Source organism: Parasteatoda tepidariorum, chromosome 5 (genome assembly GCF_982258835.1).
Source record: "Parasteatoda tepidariorum strain Cologne lab strain chromosome 5, Ptep-v5.0, whole genome shotgun sequence".
In the NCBI taxonomy this organism is placed as follows: Eukaryota; Metazoa; Arthropoda; class Arachnida; order Araneae; family Theridiidae; genus Parasteatoda; species Parasteatoda tepidariorum.
Window position 1 is genome coordinate 56,609,544 of NC_141759.1, and position 24,678 is coordinate 56,634,221.

The following is a 24,678-nucleotide window of genomic DNA, read 5'->3' on the forward strand; positions in this document are numbered from 1 at the left end:
GTTTATATTTACATTTGATGTGAAGGTTGAAATTTGAAAATTCGGTTTGATTTTGAGAAATATGTTCAAGTTTATAAGTAAAATGTAAACTTAATAAAATATTTAAGTCATGTTAACCATTTATTAATTACTAATTTACATTTAAAACAGTAAAATATTGAATATGTTTGCCACTTATGTTCGCAATTTATCATTTTATTACAACATTTTGAACCCTTTTATTAAAAAAACAGAATTTTTTCGTAACGTTCATTTTATACGAAGATTTTCAAATATTACAACTTTAGATGTTTTTGATAGACAAACTAAAAAGTTACACAGAAATTGGTCGGCAAAAATCAAAGGTGGCGAAGTTTATGATTATTTGAAAGATGAAGTAAGCTACACTTTTTCAAACTTATGTTCTAAAAGATTATTTTACGTTTCTTTTTTTTTTTTTTTTTAAAAAAACAGAAATTTTAGTTCATGTAGAGTTTTTCTGCAGCTTTTATTGGTTTATATTTATTACAAACTTCTCTTTTGTTGTTTGTAACGAGATTTAGTAAGAATCAGAAAATATTACCTCTATATTATATTTATTTGTATTTATAATCCATTTAATACAGGTTTGTAATTGGTCTACTGTATTTTAGCACGTTTGGAGCAGTAAATCAAGCTATTTCCATAAATTTGTTTTAATTAAAATAATTCAGGATTTTCCTCTTAAATCATTACAGTTAATTTTTAAGTGATAATATCTTATAAAGACGGGACCTCATTGCTCAATATTGTGTGTACTTTTATTTTACCCGTTATTTTTAATATTTATTATTTTCAATAATTTTTTTTAAAGCAAGTTTCAAATTTGTAAGTAATTTCGAATTTAACTTTAACTAATGGCTTTGTTTACCCATTTCCCAGGTTTTGTTAACATTGCCAAGTAAAAGATCTGTTCTATCTATACAGTATGAAATTTTTAAAAGTAAATGCGCACTCTATTTATTATGCATAAATATAACTTTCAAATTTGTTCATAGTTGACTAGTCTTTCTTGCACTAAAAGTTAAGATGTTTCTCTTAGAAGAGCCTTTTTTATAATTTTATCTAATTAGCTGTTACAAAAACAATATATTGCTTACTAAAATCATGTTATGTTAGCAGAAGATTGTAGGCTGAAATAAATTTTAAAGGGTGGATAAAAATTAAATGCTACATAAAGGGCAGCACAAGACTGTATTTTAAATATGTCGGTATCTTAGTGCTGAATCAACATAAACTTAGTACATTTTCTCTATTGGTATTTGTGCCTTCTGAAATTGCCAAAGAAACGAATGAAACTGCCTAATTCTTATAGTTGTAATAAATTGTTTTAAAATATGGCTTTCATTGAGGTTTTTTATATTTTTTCCTCTCAGGTTTGATAGATTTTGTGATTTTTTTTTCTGTATGCCACTGCTGCTTAGTTGTCATAAACACTTGATTATCATTTTGGGACAGATATAATTTTATAGAATTCTCGTCTAGTTCAATAAAGCCTCTATTACCGGAATATTTCTGCTAATAAAGCCTGTTTCCAATTTTTTCTAAACATTTGGTTTGTCTTTTTTCCTTTTTCAATATGCATTGTGTTGACTCATATATAGTCTTTTATTCTATATATATATTCAGGGATCTGTCCAGGCCGAATTTACTACCGTTTAGCGGTACCTTCACAAATTCAATTTTAGGTAAAACGGTAGTTTCACAAATTCAACTTTGGGAAAACGGTAGTTTCACAAAATACTTTTTCTTAAAATTTTAGTTTTGTATCCCTTAAGAAACGATAAATCTATATTTTTACCATGTTTTTGTGTTGACTTTTTAATATAATTTTTAATTTTTCACAAATTATGTCAAAATTTTCACAAAATAGGTACCTTTCAGAAAAACCTAGACAGACCCCTGATATTTATTGGATATGACTTAACAACTTTAAAAATACTAGATGCCATATAGTATTATTGGTGCAAGAATTATTTTTTAAAAGTGGAAAAAATTTAACTATCAGCTATAACATCTCAGGTATAAACAAAACTTTTTTTGTCATTTATATAAGAAAAACCACCATTGGATCATGCATCACTGTGCTTAGTAGTACAGTCGAACTTGTCTATAACGAGCTCGGATTTACCGAGGGAAATGAGAATATTTGGTTGTATCAATGTTAAATCTATGGCACAGAAGTCGCCTTTAACGAGCAAGACCCAGTTTTAGCGAGCAATATTTTTCTGTCTTACAATCTTTTTTCTCATCTTTCTAGTCTTTCTGTCATATCCTTTTTTCAAAATGATAAGAAATGTGCGAAATTGAAATTTAACTTTGAACTGAAATTTAATTGCCCTTATCGCTCTAATCTTTTGCAGGTTGGGGAGGTTAGTTGTCATTAAATTAAAAAAAGTATTTATTTAAATTAATTGATGTAATTAAAGTAAGTAAGTATTAATTAAATTTTAAGTAAACTCAATCATTTGACCTCTCAAGCCCCCCCCCCTCTTCTGGTTGCACTCGGATTTAACGAGTACAATGTTACGGTCCCTTTGTGCTCGTTATAAACGAGTTCGACTGCACAACAAATAAAACTTTTTTATAACCCTATTGATAGTTTTTATGATGGATAAACGCTGATCTTGATTATCTGGAAATTTTGATTTTTCTTATGAAGTTCAATTTAAATTACTTCAGAGAATTGAGGTTCTACTTAACTAGTAAATGATTTGCTGACATGTTCTGTGAATATTTACTGATGTTTTTTTTTTGTTTTTGTTTAATCAGGATGTCTTAAAAACAAATTTTTTGAATTTATTTAATTAGGTTGGTGACAGAGTTGCAGACCGTGTATTTGATATCACTAGGTAATTTTGCCATTTTGTATTCTTAAACAGCTATTGTGTAATTTAATCATTCAATTTTTTAATTTTTTCTATAAATAAAAATGTTTTAAGTTTGCTTATAGTTTATAATTATTTTATTATTATTCAATAATAATATCTAAATGTACATATTTTTACTATTATTTAAAGCATAAAGAATTACATTATAATTTTGATTAGTGAATTATATTATAATTGATATCTAAGAATTGTAATAGGTCTCTTTAAAGGTTACTAAACAGCAAACCTCTCTGACTAAAACAGCTCAATTGTTTACAGTTTAAGTAAAAGTTGTTATATAGTTAAAACCAATACATATTATTAAATATGCATTTACATTATATGCTTTTCAAAATTTAAGTGCAATATCTATCTAAAGAAATTTTTTTCTTCTTAATTTGTTACTTTTATTACTAACGAAGCATTTATTAAACTTTTATATTTTATTACTGATTGCACAATTTTTCAGTAGGGATTTGTAAATGAATGTTGCTTGCATTTATTTTTACCAAAAGTGTTTCAGCCGATAGTACTAAATTTTGCCTACTCTTTGACAATTTTACTTTAGAAAACATTAGTTTATTTTAAATGTTGTGAAATAATTTGGAAAATTATTTAAAACTACAAAACATCTTTTACAACACTTTTAGCTTTATTTAAAAAAAAAAAGAAGTTAACATTGCAAGGAGTTAAAACCATTGAATTCTAAATTTATGTAAGATTACCTGCTACTTTGACTAAAACAGAAGTAAGTTTATCTTTTGTAATTGTTTTGATCAAATTATGTACTGAAAGCAAATTTATTGTTAATAATAAATTAAATAAACTCAAAACTTTTCTTTTGAACATAGCAAAAAGCTATTTTCTAGTTTAACCTGAAACTGAAGAATGGCTGTATTATCGACTAAACACTTTATAGCTGATGTTATTTAAAAAGTTTAAAGGAGAAAAAGTGATTTCTGTAAAAAAAAATAAAAAAAAAAAAATAATAATGAGGCTATGGTGTCTTTTTAAAACTAAATTCTCTCTTTAATTCTCTCTAAATTCTTGTCTTTTTAAAACTAAAACTCTTTTTAAAACTTTATTTGTGGTTTGTTTAAAAAAAAAACCTTTTATACAAATGCGTATATTACAAGTGAAAATAGTTCTTTAATTATTTATTAAATTTAATTATTACAGGACATTTACTAATTGTGTGGAGCTAGGCTGTGGAAAAGGTCATATTTCTAAGCATTTAACACCAGTGAGTGAACTTTTAAAAAGTCTTAATATCTCTTTATTTGGTTTGATGAAAATAAAATTTTCAATCCAATTGTTTTGCTAGTTTTAAAATTTTTTTATAATTTGTATTTGTGTACTAAAAGTAAAAAAAAAAAAAATTTAGATCTTTTTATTGAAATATTTTTAATTTTATTTTTAATTTTATGTTTTCTTTTCTATTTTAAATGCTTTAGATTTTAATTTCATCTTTTTAGGACAATGTTGAGATGCTATATCAGTGTGACATTTCATCTGAAATGGTGGTATGTATCTGTTGCCTTAGTATTTTAAAACTTACAATAAACAAATTTTAGCAAAAAAGTTAAATGTACGACATTTTGTATATTCAATTGTTTTTGTTCTCCATAATTTCACTGCAAACTTGTTAAGATATGATAAGTTATGTAGCATTGAACTTGTTAGTATTTTCAATATGTCATTGTGATATAAATCTTTTAATGAAAGAAAAAATCATGCAGAAGTTATTGCTGTGTAGGAAAAAAGAAGAAAAAAAGAACAGTTCTGTAATATTTCTTTTTTATTCATAAAACAATGTTTATATTCATGTGAACAAATCTAGATTTAATAAAATAAATAAATAAGTATCTACCTTTATTTATTTAATTAAAATGATTTGTTTGGGCATTGAATCTGAAAGTAGAAGAGTTAAGTGTTAGGATAAATAAGTTGGTATGTCCATCTCTCTCTTCTTTTCTCATCAAATAAGAGGCAGTGTTTTGCTCAACAGCTAACAGATGAAAACAGATGTTCTGCTGAAATGGAATCCTAAACTTTTTCAGCCCTACTTTCTTTCCACATATATGATTTAGTGCTATGAAATTTATATCCTAGAGTTGCTATGATTGCTGAGAATCAACCTTGCATCTTCCTGCCAGTTACCATGCTAGCAACATGATCAATGTGCTAATTATCAAGGAAAGCAGCTCTATGTAAAAACTTGCAATTTTAGAAACTTCTTTGAACTGCTAGTTGTTGAGCAGTTGTGCTACTTCTATAGGCACATACAAGATACCTAGAAACTGTTCTTCTTGTCTGTGCCTGTAGTAGATGTTAAGTAGTTGTGCTTATTTTATAACAAACTATTCTCACGTGTGCCTGTAGTAGTTGTTGAGCTATCGTGCTTCTTCTACAAAGAACTGTTCTTCCTGCAGAGATGATTGTGCTCCGGAAAAAATCCGGATTTCCTGATTTTTTTGCTAACCGCAATCCGGAAGTTTCAGGAAATCCAAGGTCCAGAAGTTTCAAGAAATCGCCGATTGCATTTATGTATAAAAATTCGTGTATATTTTATATAAAAATATTAGAACTAGAATTTATATTTGGCATCTATTTTATTTGTAAATATTTTTTCTGGTGGAATAATAAATGTGATTAGAGATAAAAGTAAATTTAGGTATACATAATTATTCATATAAGTTATGCTGCATATTTAGAATTTCATGTTGTAAAAATATCAACGATTTAAATTTAAAAAGACATGAATGTTTTGAAATGCGTCATTAATGATTTTACACAAGAAATTTTCAAGATTTTTGAGTTGGGCTCACAATCCCTCCTGTTGCTGTATGTGCCTATTGTAGCTGGTGTGCGGTTGAGTTTTGCATACGAATTCTTCTGTTTACTTAAATTTATTCTCTTCCTGTAATTAGGAGCAAAGTAAAATATGTTCTGAAATACCCACTGTTAAGATGGTTGTAGATGAGGAATATTTGCCCTTTTCTCCAAACAGTATTGAGCTTTTTGTGAGCAGCTTAAAGTATGTTAATATTATCTCTTATTATTTTTTTATATTATATTTGTTCAATGCTTATTTTTATATAGTATTCTCTTTTTTTTATAATTTGTATGTACACTGCAGTTAATGTAATAAACTGATGATTATAAATAATTACTGGTTATTATATGTTATCACTTGTAAAATATGATAAATAATGATAATTATTAACTTTAATCTATTTGTTTACGCAATTCCCAGTTTGTAACGGCATTATATCTGAACTAATTAAGCCAGTCAAAAATAATATTTTACATTTTACAAGTAAAAAGTCAATAAATTGTTATTTTTAGATCATAAAACTCATGGTGCGTAGCGTTTTTAAAAAGTGCTTAAAGGTGCTTATTTTCGATTTTTGTTTTTTAACAGCCCTTAAAGGTGCTTTTTTCATTGGGTGTTTTTAAAAAGTGCTTAATTTTCATTTTCGAAAATGAGATTTTTTTTTTCTTTACCTTGTCGATTTTCGCCACATATTATGCAAAAGCGTGCTTTTCACACTGTTCTATCCAGCAATTTCACAATTCATTCAACCACAATCCATTTCGGCTCACCGTCAGTCCGTAGCTTATAAAAGTGATCATTTTACGTGTTTGATGAAATACTTGTGAATCCGCATGTCCTCTACTGAGCTGGGTTCGGCAAGATAATTGCACTCTCATGTGCAACTATGCTGCATTTTGCAAGATATTCTCAATTTCAGGCTTCATTTTCCACCTTCTGATATAGAACCGAAAAATCTTTTGATCATTTTATAATGGCTAATATAATCAAGGAAAGTGTTCTTTGTCAGAAACTAGTTATTCTATCATGCTCATGTAAAGTCTTCAAAAATTATTTTGCATTTAGTCAATGTATATAGTGCTCAAAAATATTTTTTGAGTGCTTTAAAAGTACTTGAAAAGTGCTTAATTTTTGTTAAAAGATTTGGCTACGCACCCTGAAACTGTAGCCTGAATAAAATTTGAATAGTAGGTATTTTTTTTTTTATTCCACCTAGCTTAACCAACATTCAACAAGTGCAACTATGTGCCTTTGTAACAGCTGCTCAAATGATATTGAGTGAGATTTACTGCCTCTTTCTTTGGAAAGAAATTACTGCCTTTCAAAATATTGCAATAAGCTATTTAGCTAGAATGATTAGCGCAGAACTTTTGCCTTTCTCTATTTCTTGCATAACAAGCACTTAAAGAAACACAGTACTTTTTCTTTGGCAAGAGGGATTGGCCTGTTTTCTGATGATGTGGAACCTCACTCCTGAAACTCCTTTACTTATTTTAAATTTGATTTTTATAAAATACATTTTCAGACTGGACTCCTGACCAAGGTTTCTAAAAAATCAGTAAAATTGCAAATACAGAAAATTTACGAGACAGATGGATTTGGAAAGAATTCATACCACATTCGGTTCCGAAAATGTATACTGATAACAACTAATAGCACAATTGATATAAAGATTAAAAATAATAACTGCTGTTCTGTATTTAGATGTAAATTTATTGTAATCTGTAAAGTACTACAATTTATTAACACAACCTTTGAACTTGTGTTTAGGGACATTTTTATTTTAATGGGCAGTTGACCCTCTATATAGCACCTTTCTCAATGTACTTTCTTTTGGATGATTACTGGGGACAAGCTCTACACATATTTTTTTTGACTAACGTGCTTTCATGTACCTAGTTTTTAATTATCTTAAAATGCTATAAAAATATTCACACTTAAAACTTGTACAGTTTTTTTTTAAAATTATTTTTTTCTTTTTAGTTTTCATTGGATTAATAATCTTCCTGGAGTATTTGAGCAAGTAAGTGACTGCAAATATATATTGCTAAAAAGATACAAGGTTGACCAATAAAAAAAGAAATTTTTTTAAGGAAAAATGTACCGTTAATTTTAATCAAAATGTGTGTAAAAGTCATAAAACCATTAATCTATGAAGTCCTAAGAAAGAATGTCTATTAAATATTTATATTTCTGTAACCTAACTAAAATATCTTAGCTAAAAAGTTTTTACCTTCAATATCAGGCACATTGATTTTCTTTAAAAAACCATATGATACAGGGTAACCAAATTAAATTCTTTATTTGGTTTCTTATAATGAAATAAATAAATATGAATACAGTAGAGCGCCGATTATCCGAACGTCCAACTATCCAAACTATGTCCGGATTCACTATTTTTTTTTTTAAAGTTTAGAATACTTTTAACTTATCGAAAATTTTTCTAAATTTAGAAGAGTAAATAATATCCACTACATCTGAGGACCATATTTACAACCTTTTTTAGCAGTTTTCTTATAGTTGCCATACATACATGTATTGTTATACAGTTAAACCTACATACCCCTTTAGCCCTCTTCAACTGAAAATTATGAAGAGCGCCGATTATCTGAACGTCCATATTATCCGAACCATGACCATATTTAATTTACAACCTGTTTTAGCAGTTTTCTTATAGTAGCCAATACATACATGTATTGTTATACAGTTAAACCTACATACCCCTTTAGCCTTCTTCAACTGAAAATTATCTTCCAAGAATGCGAGCTGCATTTTGACAGTCTACAATGACTGGAATGCGAAAGGAATTTATGAATAGATCAGTGCTAAAGGTCTGCAATTGGGGGATAGGTAGCTGTCGCTTATGGTTAATGATTAGTGATTACAGTGATCTTAAATCTTGGAATAAAATTCGTTACAGAAAAACAAACGAAACTGACGTTTCTGAACCAGTACATCTTCCGTATGAAAAGATGTCAGATTATACAGCAGAAGAAATAGAAGAATGGTGTAGAGACGGTGAAAATGACCCAAGATTTCAAATTTTAAATAATGATGAAATTTTGAATGAAACAGACGAAGAGGAAGAAGTAGGTGATCAAGTTCAAGATAGTGGATTTTCTCATATAGAGGCTTGCAGTTGATTAGATATTGCAATGAATTGGCAAGAACGTCAAAATGATGTTGATCCAGTTCAATTGATTTATTTAAAAAGAATAAGGGATAAATGGCTGCTTAAAAAAAGAGTTTGTTTCTTCATTGAAACAAAAGTCTTTGCTGGATTTCTTTTGCAATGGAAAATAAAGAAAAATGTGGTAAAATCAGTAATTGACAAGAAATTATAAAAAGTTGAAATATGATGAAAAATAATTCAAAATGAAAAAAAGTTTTAAAAGAAATTTAATAAAAAGTATTTAAAAATTGAAGAAAAAAAAACTTTTGAACACACCAGAGCTATTTCAGATAGTACTGCCAGTCCTAAGCCTAGAAAAAGTGTGAAATAATATGTGCATAAATAATAATCATTTAAATTAGATTTTAAATAACTTTTCAATTATCCGAACTTTTCATCATCCAAACCACATTCGGTCCCGAGCAGTTCGGATAATCGGCGCTCTACTGTAAACTTAACTCCCATTAATGAAAGGATAACAGTCTAATTGGAAAGAAATTTTAACTCAAAACTTGCATGTATTATATTTTTCCTGTACTTAATGTACAAAGTAAAGTAAGAAATCAACTTAGTTTCTAGTACTGAGATTTAAACATGGATCACTTTTATGCGGCATGAGTGCCCTCTCTTTTGTGTTACACCCAGAGCTGTGGATCAGATAGTTGTAAGGCTTATTTTAGAGCCGCCTTTAACTCATTCTAACTTTTCGGTTGACTTTAATTTCTTAAACAGAATTTTCAGAATTGATATATATTAAGCAGAATATTCCTATTAAAAGAAAATTCCAGATTATCACATAATTTATTAATGGTCAAAAAGTTCTTGAATTAATAGATAGATAAATTTTGTGTATGAAACCATGTTCTATATTCATATTACATTACATTCAGACATTAAAAAATTATTGTAAAACTGAATTTGAGTAGAAAAATATTTCATTTCAATTCAATGTGTGTGTATTTAACTTATTTCTTCAATTTTTTAAAAAAAATATTTTATTATTGTTTTGTAGATTCATAAATGTTTAAAGCCTGATGGTGTTCTTATAGCATCTTTATTTGGTGGTGATACTTTGTTTGAATTACGTTCTTCTCTACAATTAGCTGAAAATGAAAGAGAAGGAGTGAGTATATATTTTTGTATGTATTTAATTTCAAGTTAATATCCTTAAATTTCATCAGTTCCTCATTGTACAATCCGCAAAAAAAAAAAAAAAAAAAAAACGAATCACCCTGAATAACTTTCGTTCTAATGATCGGATTTTCACGAACTAAGTGTCAATCTAAATAATTCCTGGGGGTGACCTCAAATATGCTAAATAATTAGTGCTACCTAGTAATTAAGTTACGAAATCAGACACAAAAACGTACTTTCTCTGAATAAACATACATTTTTTTTTTACATATTTGGATTCTTAACCTTCAAAATATAGGGAGTAACCGCAATCTGGGAAATATGGTCCCCATAGTTTGGTCAGGAGAGCGATCCAAAGTTGGTACCCCTTAATGTTAATTTCACTTTTTACGTTTTTAGTCATATTTTCAAAACTAATAAAGCAATTTAAAGAAAATTGCACCCACTCATAAAACTCTTTTACCCAAAGATAATTTCATGAAAAATATAATTTTGAATAATTATTAATAATTTTTTATTATTTAATTAAATTGAGGATGAAAAAATTTTGAATTATAAGGTATGAATTTTTTTATACCATATTAATCTACATATTTTTCAAATGTGATAAACTTGCGAGGAACTTAACTTCGCGCGCGTAGTGTAAAATTTCATTCATATTTTTTTCGCTAATAATCGTTTGCTAATCTTTTTATTTTTATTTATTTCTAACTATAAAATACAATGTTTCCTTTTTAGTCGCTTAATAATTTATTTGCAATATAGTAAAGAAATTTGAATAAAACATTTTGAATAAAAAACACTTTATTCAAGGAATATCTAGTTTTATAAAATAGGATATGATATGATCTTCTGATAAGAATATGATTATACACCAGATTGTGCTTATTTAATGTTATTTTTTTTAATTTTTTTTTTCAATAACTGATACAATTTCAATAATATGCATACGTATGCATAGATTTGGACTAATATGTTTATCAGTTTCTTGAATATATATTTTATAAATATTAATAAAAATACATAGTCAATAGTTTTAAGCATCTCACAACATCACAAATTTTCAACATCTTATAGGGTAAATTAACGAATGAAGGAACACTTAAGCTTAGCTTGCCTTTAAGAAAAAATCATAAAAATTTCAAAATTTGTAATTTTAGCTAAATGATGGTGTCGACATATTTGTTATTAAATACAAATTATGTAAAAAAATTTAGATAACTTACATAATATTGTTTTAAGCTTTTGGTGGTTTAAATAATAAGTAGTAAGATAACCCAGTGAAGGAACAGTTCTTACCAGTGAATAAACACTAAATTTTCCAGTGAATGAACACTTAATTTAGAGAATGTTTGATGCTCGTTAGGAATCCATAGGCTACACAAATGTCTAAAAACAAGATTTTTCTTGGAATTACAACACATAACCACAGTTAACGTGGAAAATGTTACCTTTTTTTCAGTCATGGAATGGAAAGTAAAATATGTTTGAATACACAATTTAAAAAAAAAAAAAAAAAAAATTCTCACAGTTTAATAGTCCGTTCTAAATTATGAATGTTTATCATTTTGTAATCCGATGATGTTTTTATTATTATTATAATTAGATCATTTTTTTGTTTACTCTTTTCCACATATTTTTTAAGCTATTTTTTAATCTTTTTAGGTATTTTTTTTCTCTTCGTCATATTTTCTGCTTTAACTTTTTTTCAGCTCTTTTAATCTCTTTAAATTTTCGTTCTTTTTCTGAAGTTAATGCAAAAAAGTAATTTTTTTCTTTTGATTTAACCTTCCTCTTTTTTACAAATTTTTGGCCAATGTAAATGTATCTTCGAAATTTCTTTTGATTTTCCTGTACCATTTCTAGAATTCCTCACTGGATAATAAATGAGAAAAAGGAGTTTCGAAGTTTGAGTAAAATCCATCTCTCATTGACTTATATCTAGTGGGTCTTCAGCGGTAATTACCATTTACTTATGGAACCAATTGTTTTTGCAACTAACAATGCCTCAAGAGGACTTATATCAAAATCAGTTTTCAAGATATTTTCATTATCAATGTTAGTTGTATCAGCTTCAGTGCCAAAATTTGATTAACCAAATGTTCTTTTTAAAATAAATTCTTCAATATTGAGAAAAGCACAGGCTATTGGATATTTGGGAGATTAAACTTTTCTGTCGTCAATGTTCCTTTAAAAATTTGCAACATAACTTGTGAGATTTCCTTCTCAAGCTTCTGAAGACAGGGATGAGATTTTTCCGCTTTTTAGCGGATTTCCGTTTTTTTCACTATTATCTCTAAAATTTCAGCTTTTTGTATCAAAAATTCAGATTTTCTAAAAATTTCAGCTTTTTTTATAAGTATTCCGCTTTTTCAGAAAATTCACCGATTTTCAAAGAGAAACAGAAAATTCAAACTACATAGCTACCAATCCTTTCTCATTTTTACTTATTTTACCTATTTTCTCCCCTTTTACACGCAGCAGATAAGATTTTCCGAATTTTTCACCTGCTCTCCAGATAGATCCGATTTTCGTAGTTCAAATGACGCTGCTTCTGACAAGCCTTTTAGAGGTCCCAAGCCTGGAATCTGCTAATATCTCGATTCTTATTCACATGATTGTAATATCAAATATAGCTTTTCGTATTTGCGTGTTGCGATTCTTATTCACGCGATTTGAATATTGTACGCTGCGATTCTTATTTACGAGATTTAAAAATCCGATATTGTGATTCGTATTTACGTCTTTTTAAAAACCTATGTCGCGATTCGTATTAACGCAAGTTTAAAATTCAATGTGTTGATTTGCTCATGCGGTTTATAATATCAAACATTGATTTTCGTATTTATACGTGATTTTAGAATAAGGCATTGGGATTCGCATTCACACATTCTAAAAGTTATGCATCATAATTCTTATTTATGCAATCTAAAAATTATGCATCATGATTCGTATTTACGCGATCTAAAAATTATGAATCGTGATTTGTATTTATGCGTTTTAAAAATTCTATATCCCAGTTTGTATTTTCTCATTTTCAAAATTGTATATCTAGTTTCATATTCATGTGATTTCAAAATCCATAATTGTTATTCATATTCACACAATTTTAAGTTCAACTATCGCGATTCTTGTTAGAAGTAAATTTTTTTTAAAATTAGTTACTATAAAGGTGACTGTTTTTCTAACGACTATTATTAGTATATGTAAGTGTTACAACATCAGAGAAACTGGAAGGGAATATGTTCAAAACTTACATTCTGTGCTTGCAAAGAAGAAAAAATAGGATTTGTCACAAGATGTTTGAAGATGAACTAACGACTAAATATAGCGAACATAAAAGATATAGCAAACAAAAGGGATTACTTAAAAAGGGATTAAATTAAAAAAAATTTTGGGGGGAAAAAGAGTTAATTAACTCATCATCAAAATTTTATTTATAACTGCTGTTATTTATGCTATAAAATGCAAAATTCTCATCAAATATAAAACAATTATCTAAACAGTTGCTGATTGTCATGTAATTTTTCAAACTAAAATAGCAATTTTTGTGTGTTAAGGAGTTACTATATATTTCTACTTCACTGTTACTGATATGTTTCAGAGGGCTGTAGTTAGATTAGACCAGGGTTGGCAAGATTTTGCCGCAGGTGGAAAAAACCATGGTAAATACCGGTAAAAACTGTCCTGGCAAAAACAGGTTTTTGCCAAGCAAAGTGGCAAAAACCTATATTTTCCAAGATGAGAGGACAAAAATACATTTTTGATACAAAATTATTCCTAAAATTGAAATATATACTATGAATATAAATAATTACAAAAAAATTAACAAAACTATTATTCCATAATTAAATGATAATGTATCATTTTAGTAGTTTAAAACATTATTGATTGGAAAATTTGTGATTATTCTCTTTTTTCCAGTGAAATGAACTTATTTTAAATTAATACAAATATAATTTAAAGCATAAAATATCTATCAACATGTGTAGTTAATTATTGTACAAATAATAATTTTTTATAATAAATAATAGTATTATACAAATAATAATATTTATTTGTAAAAAAACATTTATTTTAGGATTCTAAAATGAAAAGAGATCAAAAACTTTCAATCTTTTAAAAATTATTACCCTTAGGTATATTAATTATTAATATGTTAAAAATAATTTTTTCATGTTATGTATCAAAATTATTATTCCTTAAGATTGATTTAAATTTGTTTCAAGTATTTTGTAATAATATTTAATCAGCAATTTAGATAATTTAGATTTTGCCGGTTTTTACCAGTTTTTGCCGGTTTTTACCAGGTTTTTGTCACTGTCCTGGTAAAAACCCCTTTTTGCCGGCAAAAACTCCAACCCTGGATTAGACTATAATATGAACATAATGATTCGGTTCATTGTTAAAGTTTTTTTCCCCAATATAAATTACAAAGTAATATATGATTTATAGCAAATATATCAGTAATAACAGTATTTATTAAAAGAAATGAATATTAATATATATTCTCAGTAGTTTTAATTTGCTAAACCAGGTAGTTTTTCAAATAGTAATTGTCTCTTATGTGAACTGAAGAAAAATATAATTTCCAGCTTTATTTTTTCAATTGGTAATTTTTTTTCTTCACTAAATGTTAAGTATCAATGTAATCGTTTTTATAATAATAGATTCGTACACAATTGTATGTCAACACATTATTTTTTACCTTAAACTGTCTGGAATTTATTATTAAAGGGTTGCTCTTGCGTAAAATTTACTATCGTGGAAATTCAGTTTTTTTGCGTTTTGGCTAATCTCATCCCTGGAAGAAATAGTGCATCGTTACTCTCGAAGCATGTATTTTGTTGATAAGTTGTCTTGCTCATTAACTCTTGGTGTCTGTTTTGCATGCATTTGTTAAAGTGAACGTTTTTTTACATCGAATGGAAAAATATCGCATTTCATAAAAGCATTTTAACTTCATCTTCAAAATCTTATTTAAAAATGGATGTAAAATTTTCTCGACATATTGCTTTACAATTCTTTTAAGATCTAACAGGAGATTTCCCTGAATTAGGTAGAAAACTAAACCAGTAAATTTGTTTTGATGAACATAACTTGCTCAGTTTCAAATTGATATGAGATTTATACCTATCCAAAACAAGCAAAATAGGGAATTTGATAGCATTTTTAATTAGCCATGGGTAGAAACATTTGCAATATATTTATAAAATGTTGCTGCGGTCACTGTTTCATTTCATGAATCGCTTTTTCCAATGAAATATATAGCAGGGACTGATTCTTTAATATCTCAAAGAATTCTTCAGTAAGGAAAAACTACCAATGGAGGTACTTTTTCTTTCCTAGGTACTTAAGAATATAAATCCTTATAATTTTTAGGGCCAGGAATTTTTCCCGTTTAAGGGCAGTATTCAACTCTTGTTTCCTTCGCATTGTAAATGCAAACACTTTCTAAAAGGATGCCAGGGCTACTTCCCTCCTAAAGATTCATCTAAACTTCTTAAAACCAGTATTTTGAATATTATTCTCTAAGGGAAGTTTTGCCTTTTGAAATTATCTTCGCATTGCACTGAGTTATCGGTGGATGTCGCCTTAAAAAAAACTTCACCCATTTTTCACCTGGATGATTGTCTTTAAATGGATTTTTCCTACCAGTTCCCGTCTGGACGTTAAAGACCGCAAAAAGATAATAACTTAGCTAATTATTAGCACAAAGGCCTGCAAAGAAATTTTCTATTCAAGCTTTTATTATTATATTTAGTCAGTAAACATAGCTTATTAAGGTATCTAAGGTATGATGTAATAACTAATCACTACATTTATAACGATAAATAATTAATAAATTATTATTATAATTCTTTAAATAAATTTAGCAATTAAATTTGCATTTTGAAATGAAATTGTTATAGGAACTATTCATACAAAAATTAACTGAATTTTAGTTGTCCTCTATATTGCAAAACTACTAATTATCCATGTAAAATCATATTTCACACATACTGTTCATTCACTGGGAAATCTATTCCCAGTGAAGAAACATGCCTGTTCCTTCACTGGTTAGAAGTTGTTTTTTGTACTTTTAACATAATTTTAATATATAATATGACTAAAAGTACAGGAAAATTAAAAATTTTCTTTTATTTTCATTAACTTGAAAATATCCCAATAAAGGAACACTTGTTTATTCATTGGTTTTTCATCATTTGGTAATCCAGTTAATAAGCACCCCCTAATCTCAGTACTTGCTTATGTTATGATGCTTGAAATAAATAAAACGTAACTTCAATAACCATATTTTGAATTCTCTTTTTCACAATGAGAAAAAAAGCATTATTATATGCAATTACTTGTACTTTAAACGGATAACTACCACCACTGACCTTATAATTATGCCAAAGAAACAAGGCGTTGAACAGATACTAACAAATTCAAAACTTTTTCCAGAGAAGACTGTAAGACCAGGTAACTCAATGCATTGTTAGATGACTTCCTATTGTTAGGTAGTAAGCTACTGTTACCAATCAATCTAAATTAAAACGTTTAAAATCTTATTTTTAAATAATATCTATGAAATGTTCCATCACTGGGGTGTGTTCCATCACTGGTTGGTTTACCCAATATCGTCGTCGTCCGGAAGTGTTTCACAAGTGTTTCGCAGAACTATTTTACCAATTATTTAAGTAAATTTTGACGTTTTTAAGAATCTTATTCTTTACTCTTTTACGTTTATTATTTCTTCATTAATATACTAATCAATTTTTTTCAGTTCTTTAATTTAGGTTTTCTTTAAAGTAAAGTTCCTTTCTAAATTATAGTCAAGTTTTCTTAAAAAGAATTATTGTCTGCTAGCTAAGAATAAAACCTTGTTAAGAAATTAAAAACATTCCGCTGTTTAAAATTATTTAAAGCAAAACTGATTATTTACAAAGCATATTATTTTTTTTGAAAAAAGAGTATAAATTATTGATTGTCTTTTTTTTTTGTTTCTCGTGACTTCAACATAGATTATCTAAAATAGTTTTGATGTTTTATAAGTCACTACAAAGAGTATAAAGATACAGAACATAGAAAGCTGTCGAATAAGTAGCCAAATTTTTAAGCGTCTTTAAATATCTCAGTATCTTAAATGTCGTCCTAACATCTTAGTTGTGAAATTAAATTTTCAATTATTTGACCACGTATGATTCACTAATTATTTCATTATATCTTTTACTCTTTCTTTATGATACCAAGTAGATTTTTTTCCTGATAATGTACTAAACTATTTTGTTTAATTTTTTACTTTAGCACGATTCCCAAGATATTATTGTAGTATAATTTGTTATCAGGAAAATGCCTTATTTTGTTAAGCAGGAAATACTAAAAATTGAAATTTGTAAGAAGATTCCGAAGCCGTGCCAATTTTAAAATCATCTGATTTTAAAAAAATGCTGTAAGAAATACGCAATTTCCGAACTTTTTTTAATAAAAAAAGATTAAAAAAAACGTGGCAAGAAGGTTAACATACTTTTTACAGAAACTGTGAAAACTAATTTTTCCTATATTTCGTCAAAAGAGGATAAGAATGCTATTGCTCCAAGGGACCTACTCAATAATTTCGCTATTTCCAGAATGAAATCTGTTTGATCGAAACATATTATTCCTTGAAAATTAAAACGAGGAAAAAATTAGCTTTTATTATTTATCTAAGCTTATTCCATTTATTTAATGATAGCGGTATTAAGGTTAAGAATATGCGATGGAAGCCCCATTTACTATTATACTATAAATGCATTAAATCATGTAGCTTGAATAATTTATTTTAAGTGAATTATTTAATAATTTTAAGCAAATAAGGGTGTAAAAATAAACTCGATCAAAATACTCAGAAAGTATACCCTAAAATATATGTAGAATAAACTTTGGCATTGATATATAAAAAATACCTTTTCAAAACTTATTTTAATATCGAGTGAAATGATTTAATATGTTGTGTAACTAAATGGATAATCCCAAGAAACTGAATAGGAAATATAAAAACTTCATTGATTTAAAAAAATAATAGATGATAATAAAAGTAGACATATTTAGATAGTCCAATAATGAAAGTCGCAAGTTATTCAAGCCTGACAAGTCTTGAGAATGGGCGATTATATTTGAACACTCGAAGCATGTCGACTTTTACTTCCCTCTTCATATGTTTTGAAGCCAGTTGAGTTTTTATCGTCAATTATACTGTTTTACATTTGGGTCTTGATCATTATTTTGATAAGGATTTTACATTCGTTAAAGTAAACATATGCACTTTAATATTTTAACAGGATTCATGCGGTCTTTAAAAATGTAAGATCATCAATATTGTAAAATTTATATTTTACTTAAAAATTAAAATTTTGAGACTGGATATTTTGAGTTAATGAAATTAAATATATTATCTTTTAAGATTTTGGGCCCCATTTCAGTATCTTTAGGATCTTACTAGCTCTGTTTAAAAAGAGAGTATCAGATATATATAAGAAAACATAAATAATCATAGTAGCAGTATTTGGTGATAAATGTAGCTTATCGTAATTGAAGAATATGCTGTGCGACATTGTATGGTGAATTTGCGAACGTAAGTTTCAGAATGCATCGAAACTCGAGGATGCTATTTGCTAATCATCTTTATCCAAAGAAAACCATGCAACCTAAATATCTAGCAGAATGAAGCGATTTTATAAGCAACGAATCATACAATATGCAACATATTATTTCAATATCTTATTCTTAAACATAACATATTTCAATGTCTTTAAAATGCCACTAAACATTCAGCAATTCCTTGAGTTATAGAAAAAAGAAATATCGTAAATTACAAAAAACCTTGTGAATGTGCATTAGAATTACTTTACAATCTACATTTTATTTTTCAAGCACTTTTTTTTTCTTCAAATTTTCTTGCCTAGAAGACTCGATTAACCCTTTCGCGCCAACTGTCACAAATACGTGACAGCATAAAACAGTATCAACCAGGGTAAAAAGATAAAACTGGTAATCAAAGTAATTCTTTAGCAGTTTATTTGTGGGCGGGGTTATAATTGTTTGATTTATTTTATTCATCATTACTTAGTTCGAAATAAAATTATTTAGTTATACTGTATACTTTGAACTAACATTGATTATATATATGATTAAACAAACAATAATTAAATTCAAGGCAAAGTAAGTCTGTGAAATTAGCAACGCCTGCATTTAAGCTAGCTTAAATGATAGCTACCGTTTTTTATTTATTTACATCCTGATTTTGTACGAATGCTTTAATGAATCACCCGTCCCCAAGGGGTTAAAGCTGTAAAAATGATCATCCCTAAAATTTTGTATATAGCTGTAATAAGTTATGTTAATTTGATTTTAGTATGAAATCCTCGAATAAATTTAGCAAAAACAGCATAATCTAAACAATATCAGATAAAAAGTTCATGCATTTAAATTCTAAAAACTTAGAAAATTATAAATAATTTGTAAATCAATTCAAATTTTCTTTTCAAAGGACATTAAAATAATTTTTTTTTTTTTTGCTTTTTAGACAGAAATCAGCTTAAAAATTGTCTATTGCCTAGAAACTTCTAGATATTTTCTATTAACAATGAATTAAACCTTTCTGATCAATCACAAAACATTAAAAAATTTTTTACAGTCATAGCATGCTTGCCTAGCAACCTAGTAAAATTAAGCATTCCTCTTTTGAATTAGTCAATGGGTTATCTTAAAATATTCATTTGCACAGGTGACTTTTTTTTGGCGGTTTTCTGGACTATCGCCAAATATATAAACCTTTTATTGCGACCCAATTTATGATCGAATTTTTTAAAACTTTTGGCTCCCCCCCCCCCTAATTCAAGTCTCTAGATTCCAAATATGTAAAAAAAATTATATGTTTATTCAGAGAAAGTACGTTTTTGTGTCTGATTTCGTATATTAATTAATAGTTAGCACTAATTAATTAACATATTTGAGGTCACCCCCAGGAACCATTAAGATTGACACTTAGTTCGTTCAAATCCGATCATTAGAACGAAAGTTATTCAGGTTATTCGTTATTTATTCGAAAGTTATTCGTTTTTTTTTTTTTTTTTTTTTTTGCAGGCTGTACCTATTTTATGATCATATAAATAATTTAATACCAGATTTCATGTCCTTCAAGTGTTAACATTTAACAATAAAAATTCCCGATAAAATTATTCGGATTGTTTTATTACAGTAGGACTCATATTTAAGGAGAAGATCTAAGAAGAGAGAAATACTTGATTCTGGCTTCTTAGGCTAAATTTGACCCATTCGTCTTTCGAATGTTAAATAGCATTTTGTAAATATATGGCAAGCTGATATGGTGAAACCTTTTAAAAAACCCTTGTTATTCAGGTTTTTTTTTTTTTGTGAACACAACTGTAAGATATTTTCATTAAAGTAACAAATATATAGCTGTAGTAGAAAAAAAATGTTGTTGCAGTAGTAGTACTTTATTTATAACGCATTAGAGCTACACAGCTTTTGCTAAGGTCTGCTGAGAAGCAGATTATGGTTTGAAAACCATCGCAATTCCCATCTTCTCCAGAGGGGATGGCTTCCCCACTTTGGTAGCCTTATGACCTGCACGTAAAGTCATAAATGTTGTTGATGGTTTAACTGTATACCTACGATGACATTATTTTACGGTTTGAGCAATGATTTTTTAGATTTTTTTCCTTTTTATTAATTACATTAGAATATTTTAATTTCTCTTTTTATTGAAGGGATTTTCTCCACACATTTCACCTTTTGCTAGAGTGAGAGACATTGGAGATTTGCTAAATAGAGCTGGTTATACTATGCTTACAATAGTAGGTAGCTCTTTCAATGTCATTATTAACTTCGTTTATTGCATTCAAATTTGGTTATTAACTATTACATTTTTTTTTCTTTTTTAACGGATACTGATGAAATAGTTGTGAATTATCCTAGTATGTTTGAATTGCTGGATGATTTAAGAGGTGTGTATAATAAATTATGTAACATTTGATTTTTACTATGCTAATTACTCTGTGTCAAATGTATTTATTAATAATTGTAAAAGTTTTTAAGAACAATACACAGATTTTGATTTCTTGTCCTAATCTGTTTGTAATTTATATGAAAAATTGTGTGATATTTTAGGGCTATTTGTATTAGGTTATTAGGGCTATATATCCTTTAACTTACTAAAAAAAAATTTAACCAAAAGCTTGCAATTGTGTGATAATGTAATATTGTCATATTTAGCTGATGATGCCTAATTAATATTATATAAGCAATAGTTTTAAGGCATAATGATTTTCATATTGTCAAATATAAATTGGTAGGAAACCAATTTCTTTTTTATGTTTCGAAATGATTGTTTTTAAAAATGATTTACATATTGTAATTCGTGTTATAATTTTCTCACAATTTTTCATTTCTAGCAAATTTTTTGTAAATCTTTCTATTGTTTATCAGTTGCTTTGCAACTTATAATTACTATTAGTATTTCTATTATTTTCGTTCTTTATTAATTGTGTGTTTTGGAATGGTTGATTTTATTCTATTATTAATTGATATAAATATATATATAACATAATTTAAGCAAAATACTTTATTTGTGTAGTTAATTTAAAATGAAATTTAATTTAAAAAAATTCATGTTAGGAATGGGTGAAACAAATGCTGCATGGAATCGTAAGGTAGGCATTAACCGTGATTCTTTATTGGCTGCAGGAGCAATTTATGCAGGTAAATCTTTATTTTAATTTATATTTTAATTAAATTACTATTTCATTTCAAATTTTATAACTTCACATAAGTTCCAAATAGAAATTCTGTAAATTTTTAATGCCAATAAAAATGAAAGTTAGTATTGAAATGAAGAGACAAGTGCTGAAACATTAAAATACCTCCTATTAAAAATTGATTCAATTGAAGGAGTTTATAAGATATTAATTAACTTTCACTCTTGTCACAATAACAGGGTGAAATTTCACACTTTATTTTTTGTGAGGGCAATATTTCCAGACTGGAGTATTTAAAAGTAATGTGCCAAAAAAGATTAAAATAATCTATTTCTTATGCCCAGAATCATTTTTATTTCTCAATCTATACACCAGATGGCAGTAACTAGAAAGAATTTATTTCAGACTATGATTAATTATTTATTATTCCAAGCTAAAAATTTACCCAAAAATTAAAAATGAATACATAAATGGTATAAATGGTTGCACTTAGCTTCTTATAATTTTCTTTAATAAAAATATAGGCATTATTATGACCCTTTTCCTCAAAATTATGAGACCATTAAGGGGTTAATTCAGCAAAGATAAAAAGATTGGCAAAAGAATAGTAAGTTTTACTGTGTAGTTCACATATTAAAAAGTTGCAATAGAAAACAATATTTCTTGGTAAAATGTGTATTTTATAAATTTTTATGCAAAATGAATTTAAAAAACATATTTAAAAAGAATATTGGTATCCTAGAAATGTATGGTAATGCTGACCACACTGTCCCTGCAACCTTTCAAGTTATCTACCTCATTGGGTGGAAGCCACATGAATCGCAAGTAAGTGCTTTTAGTACTAATTTTTTGCTAACTTTTATACTGTCAACTTTTTTATATTAAAGAAATGCATTCTTTAAAAATACACCCATTCTCAAGAAATCATATCTAATTTATTTGTTGATGCATTTTCATGTTTATTAAAAGTACTCAAAGTCAAGATTTTTTTGTTTTGTAGTATTCATAACATAGTGATATATATATATATATATATATATATATATATATATATATATATATATATATATATATATATATATATATATATATATATATATATATATATATATATATATATATTTGGTTTTTGAAGAATTTGCAATAGTTAAAGTTTAAAAAAAATATATAGTATACAAAGTATATAGTATGCAAAAATATTTTACAGTTATGAATATTTTACTGCCATAAGTCAAAATAAGATAAATAAAATATGAATTATACTGCCAGGGGGATAATAATTTTAGGTACTCTTATGTGGACCTCCAGATTTAACAAAGCAAAAGAATATAGATATTCCAAATGCTAAATTGCCCCTAAAGTAGAAACAAACATGCATATTGTTATATTATGGTCAATTTAAATGCACTAACAAATAGATTTAATAGTTATTCAGAAAAAAATTATTTTAAAAAATATGAACTTTTATCTAAGTATAATGAAATAACTTTTTTAATTAAGCAAACTGCACAAAATACACACTGTATGTTTTTGACTATATTATTTTTATATATTGAGTAAATATAAATTTAAAAGCTTCATACAAGTCACAGAACTACTAAGTCAAAAAAAAAATTTCCCCTGCAGAATAACTAAATTATATAATATTTAAAATTATTTATGTTTTTAAACTAGTGGATTTGACGAAATTTGTCAAAAACTACTTCTGTTTATGTGGAATTCTACACAAATAACTTACCTGTTCTGCATCGATTAGAATTCCCAGAAGGTTTTGATGTCCTTGAATGCTTTAGTGAAGGAAGAATTATAAATTTCCTTCTAGCGTGTTTTTAGAAGCCGAGGTTCATATATGTGTACTGAGAAAATGAAGAGGTTAACTTAACAATATATTTCTTTAAAATATTTTAGGTAAGGCTTTATGGTGTAATCCTTTCAAAATTAAAATAGTAAAATAGCATAAATTGTGCATATTTCTGATATTAATACTTTAAAATTTTTTAACAACTGGTATGTTGTCAATCAGTTTTACCATACACTTAACGGTATACAGGTTATTAAAAATATAAATGGTTACCAAGCATACAGGTTGTTCCAAAATTAAACTGAAAAATATGATGAGGTGATAAAAGGCATTAAATGGATAAAAACTTATATCTAGAACATGGGGTCACAAGCCATGTTGAGAAAGTGAAATTTGTAAAAAAAAAAAAAAAAAAAAAAAATTAAAAAAAAAACATGTACGCTCTAAAGCTTAAATTAAATACTTTTATGTTTTCCCTTTTTTTTTGTTGCATGGCAGCACCCTAACTCACTACTTTATGCAATGTATGTGGTCACACAGGAAGATTTCATTGGGTGGATTGTCAGAAAACATCAAAAGCACACTTAGCACCTTATAGTGAGACCAAGAATAATTTTACCTCATTTTAAAATATGCATGAATACCATAGAACATGACGTCAATGGGTACTACTTCTAAGAAGTCAAATAAATCTTTTTGTAGTTGGCAAATTAATGACCTCTTTTGTAGTTATTTTCTAGCATGGTGTCAAAATCTCCATAGTTTTTTAACCCCCTCAACCTGATTTGCAACGCCATGTTCTATGGTATCATTTCATCCTCTTAATGATGCCTTTAACACACCTTTGAGTTCGTTTAATTGTGGAACATCTTCTTTAGGTATACATAGAACCTGTCTAATTAAGCTGTTAATAATAATTTATTTCTTATACATAGGCTAAACCAGCTAAAAGAGGATCTGGTCAGATTTCAATGAAGACTATTTCTAATCTGAATAAAGATGATAGATAAATGCTTATGTTATTTTTAGAGACATTGAATTGTATTTAATTGCATTTTTTTTATATAAAAAAAAAAATAAAAAGTTTTGTTTAGATTATAATTCAG

At 27.3% G+C, this 24,678-nt stretch overlaps 1 protein-coding gene across 4 annotated transcripts; it reads left to right on the forward strand.

Annotated features, from left to right (window-relative positions):
* Positions 1-23: 23 nt before the first annotated feature.
* Positions 24-24,665, forward strand: LOC122272973 (arginine-hydroxylase NDUFAF5, mitochondrial-like). 4 transcript variants are annotated; one of them, XM_087163987.1, is made up of 12 exons: positions 24-376; positions 2,830-2,870; positions 4,068-4,131; positions 4,364-4,411; positions 5,819-5,925; positions 7,708-7,747; positions 9,909-10,019; positions 20,785-20,875; positions 20,977-21,021; positions 21,692-21,775; positions 22,514-22,596; positions 24,508-24,665. In XM_087163987.1, the coding sequence occupies exons 1-12, from the start codon at positions 164-166 to the stop codon at positions 24,580-24,582; spliced, it is 1,002 nt and encodes a 333-aa protein (XP_087020113.1). In that variant the 5' UTR covers positions 24-163; the 3' UTR covers positions 24,583-24,665. The 4 variants fall into 4 exon arrangements, with proteins under 4 accessions (XP_087020113.1, XP_087020112.1, XP_087020114.1 ...); XM_087163986.1 differs by having other exon boundaries at positions 20,785-20,871; positions 20,961-21,021; XM_087163988.1 differs by lacking the exon at positions 4,364-4,411 and having other exon boundaries at positions 20,785-20,871; positions 20,961-21,021.
* Positions 24,666-24,678: the final 13 nt, after the last annotated feature.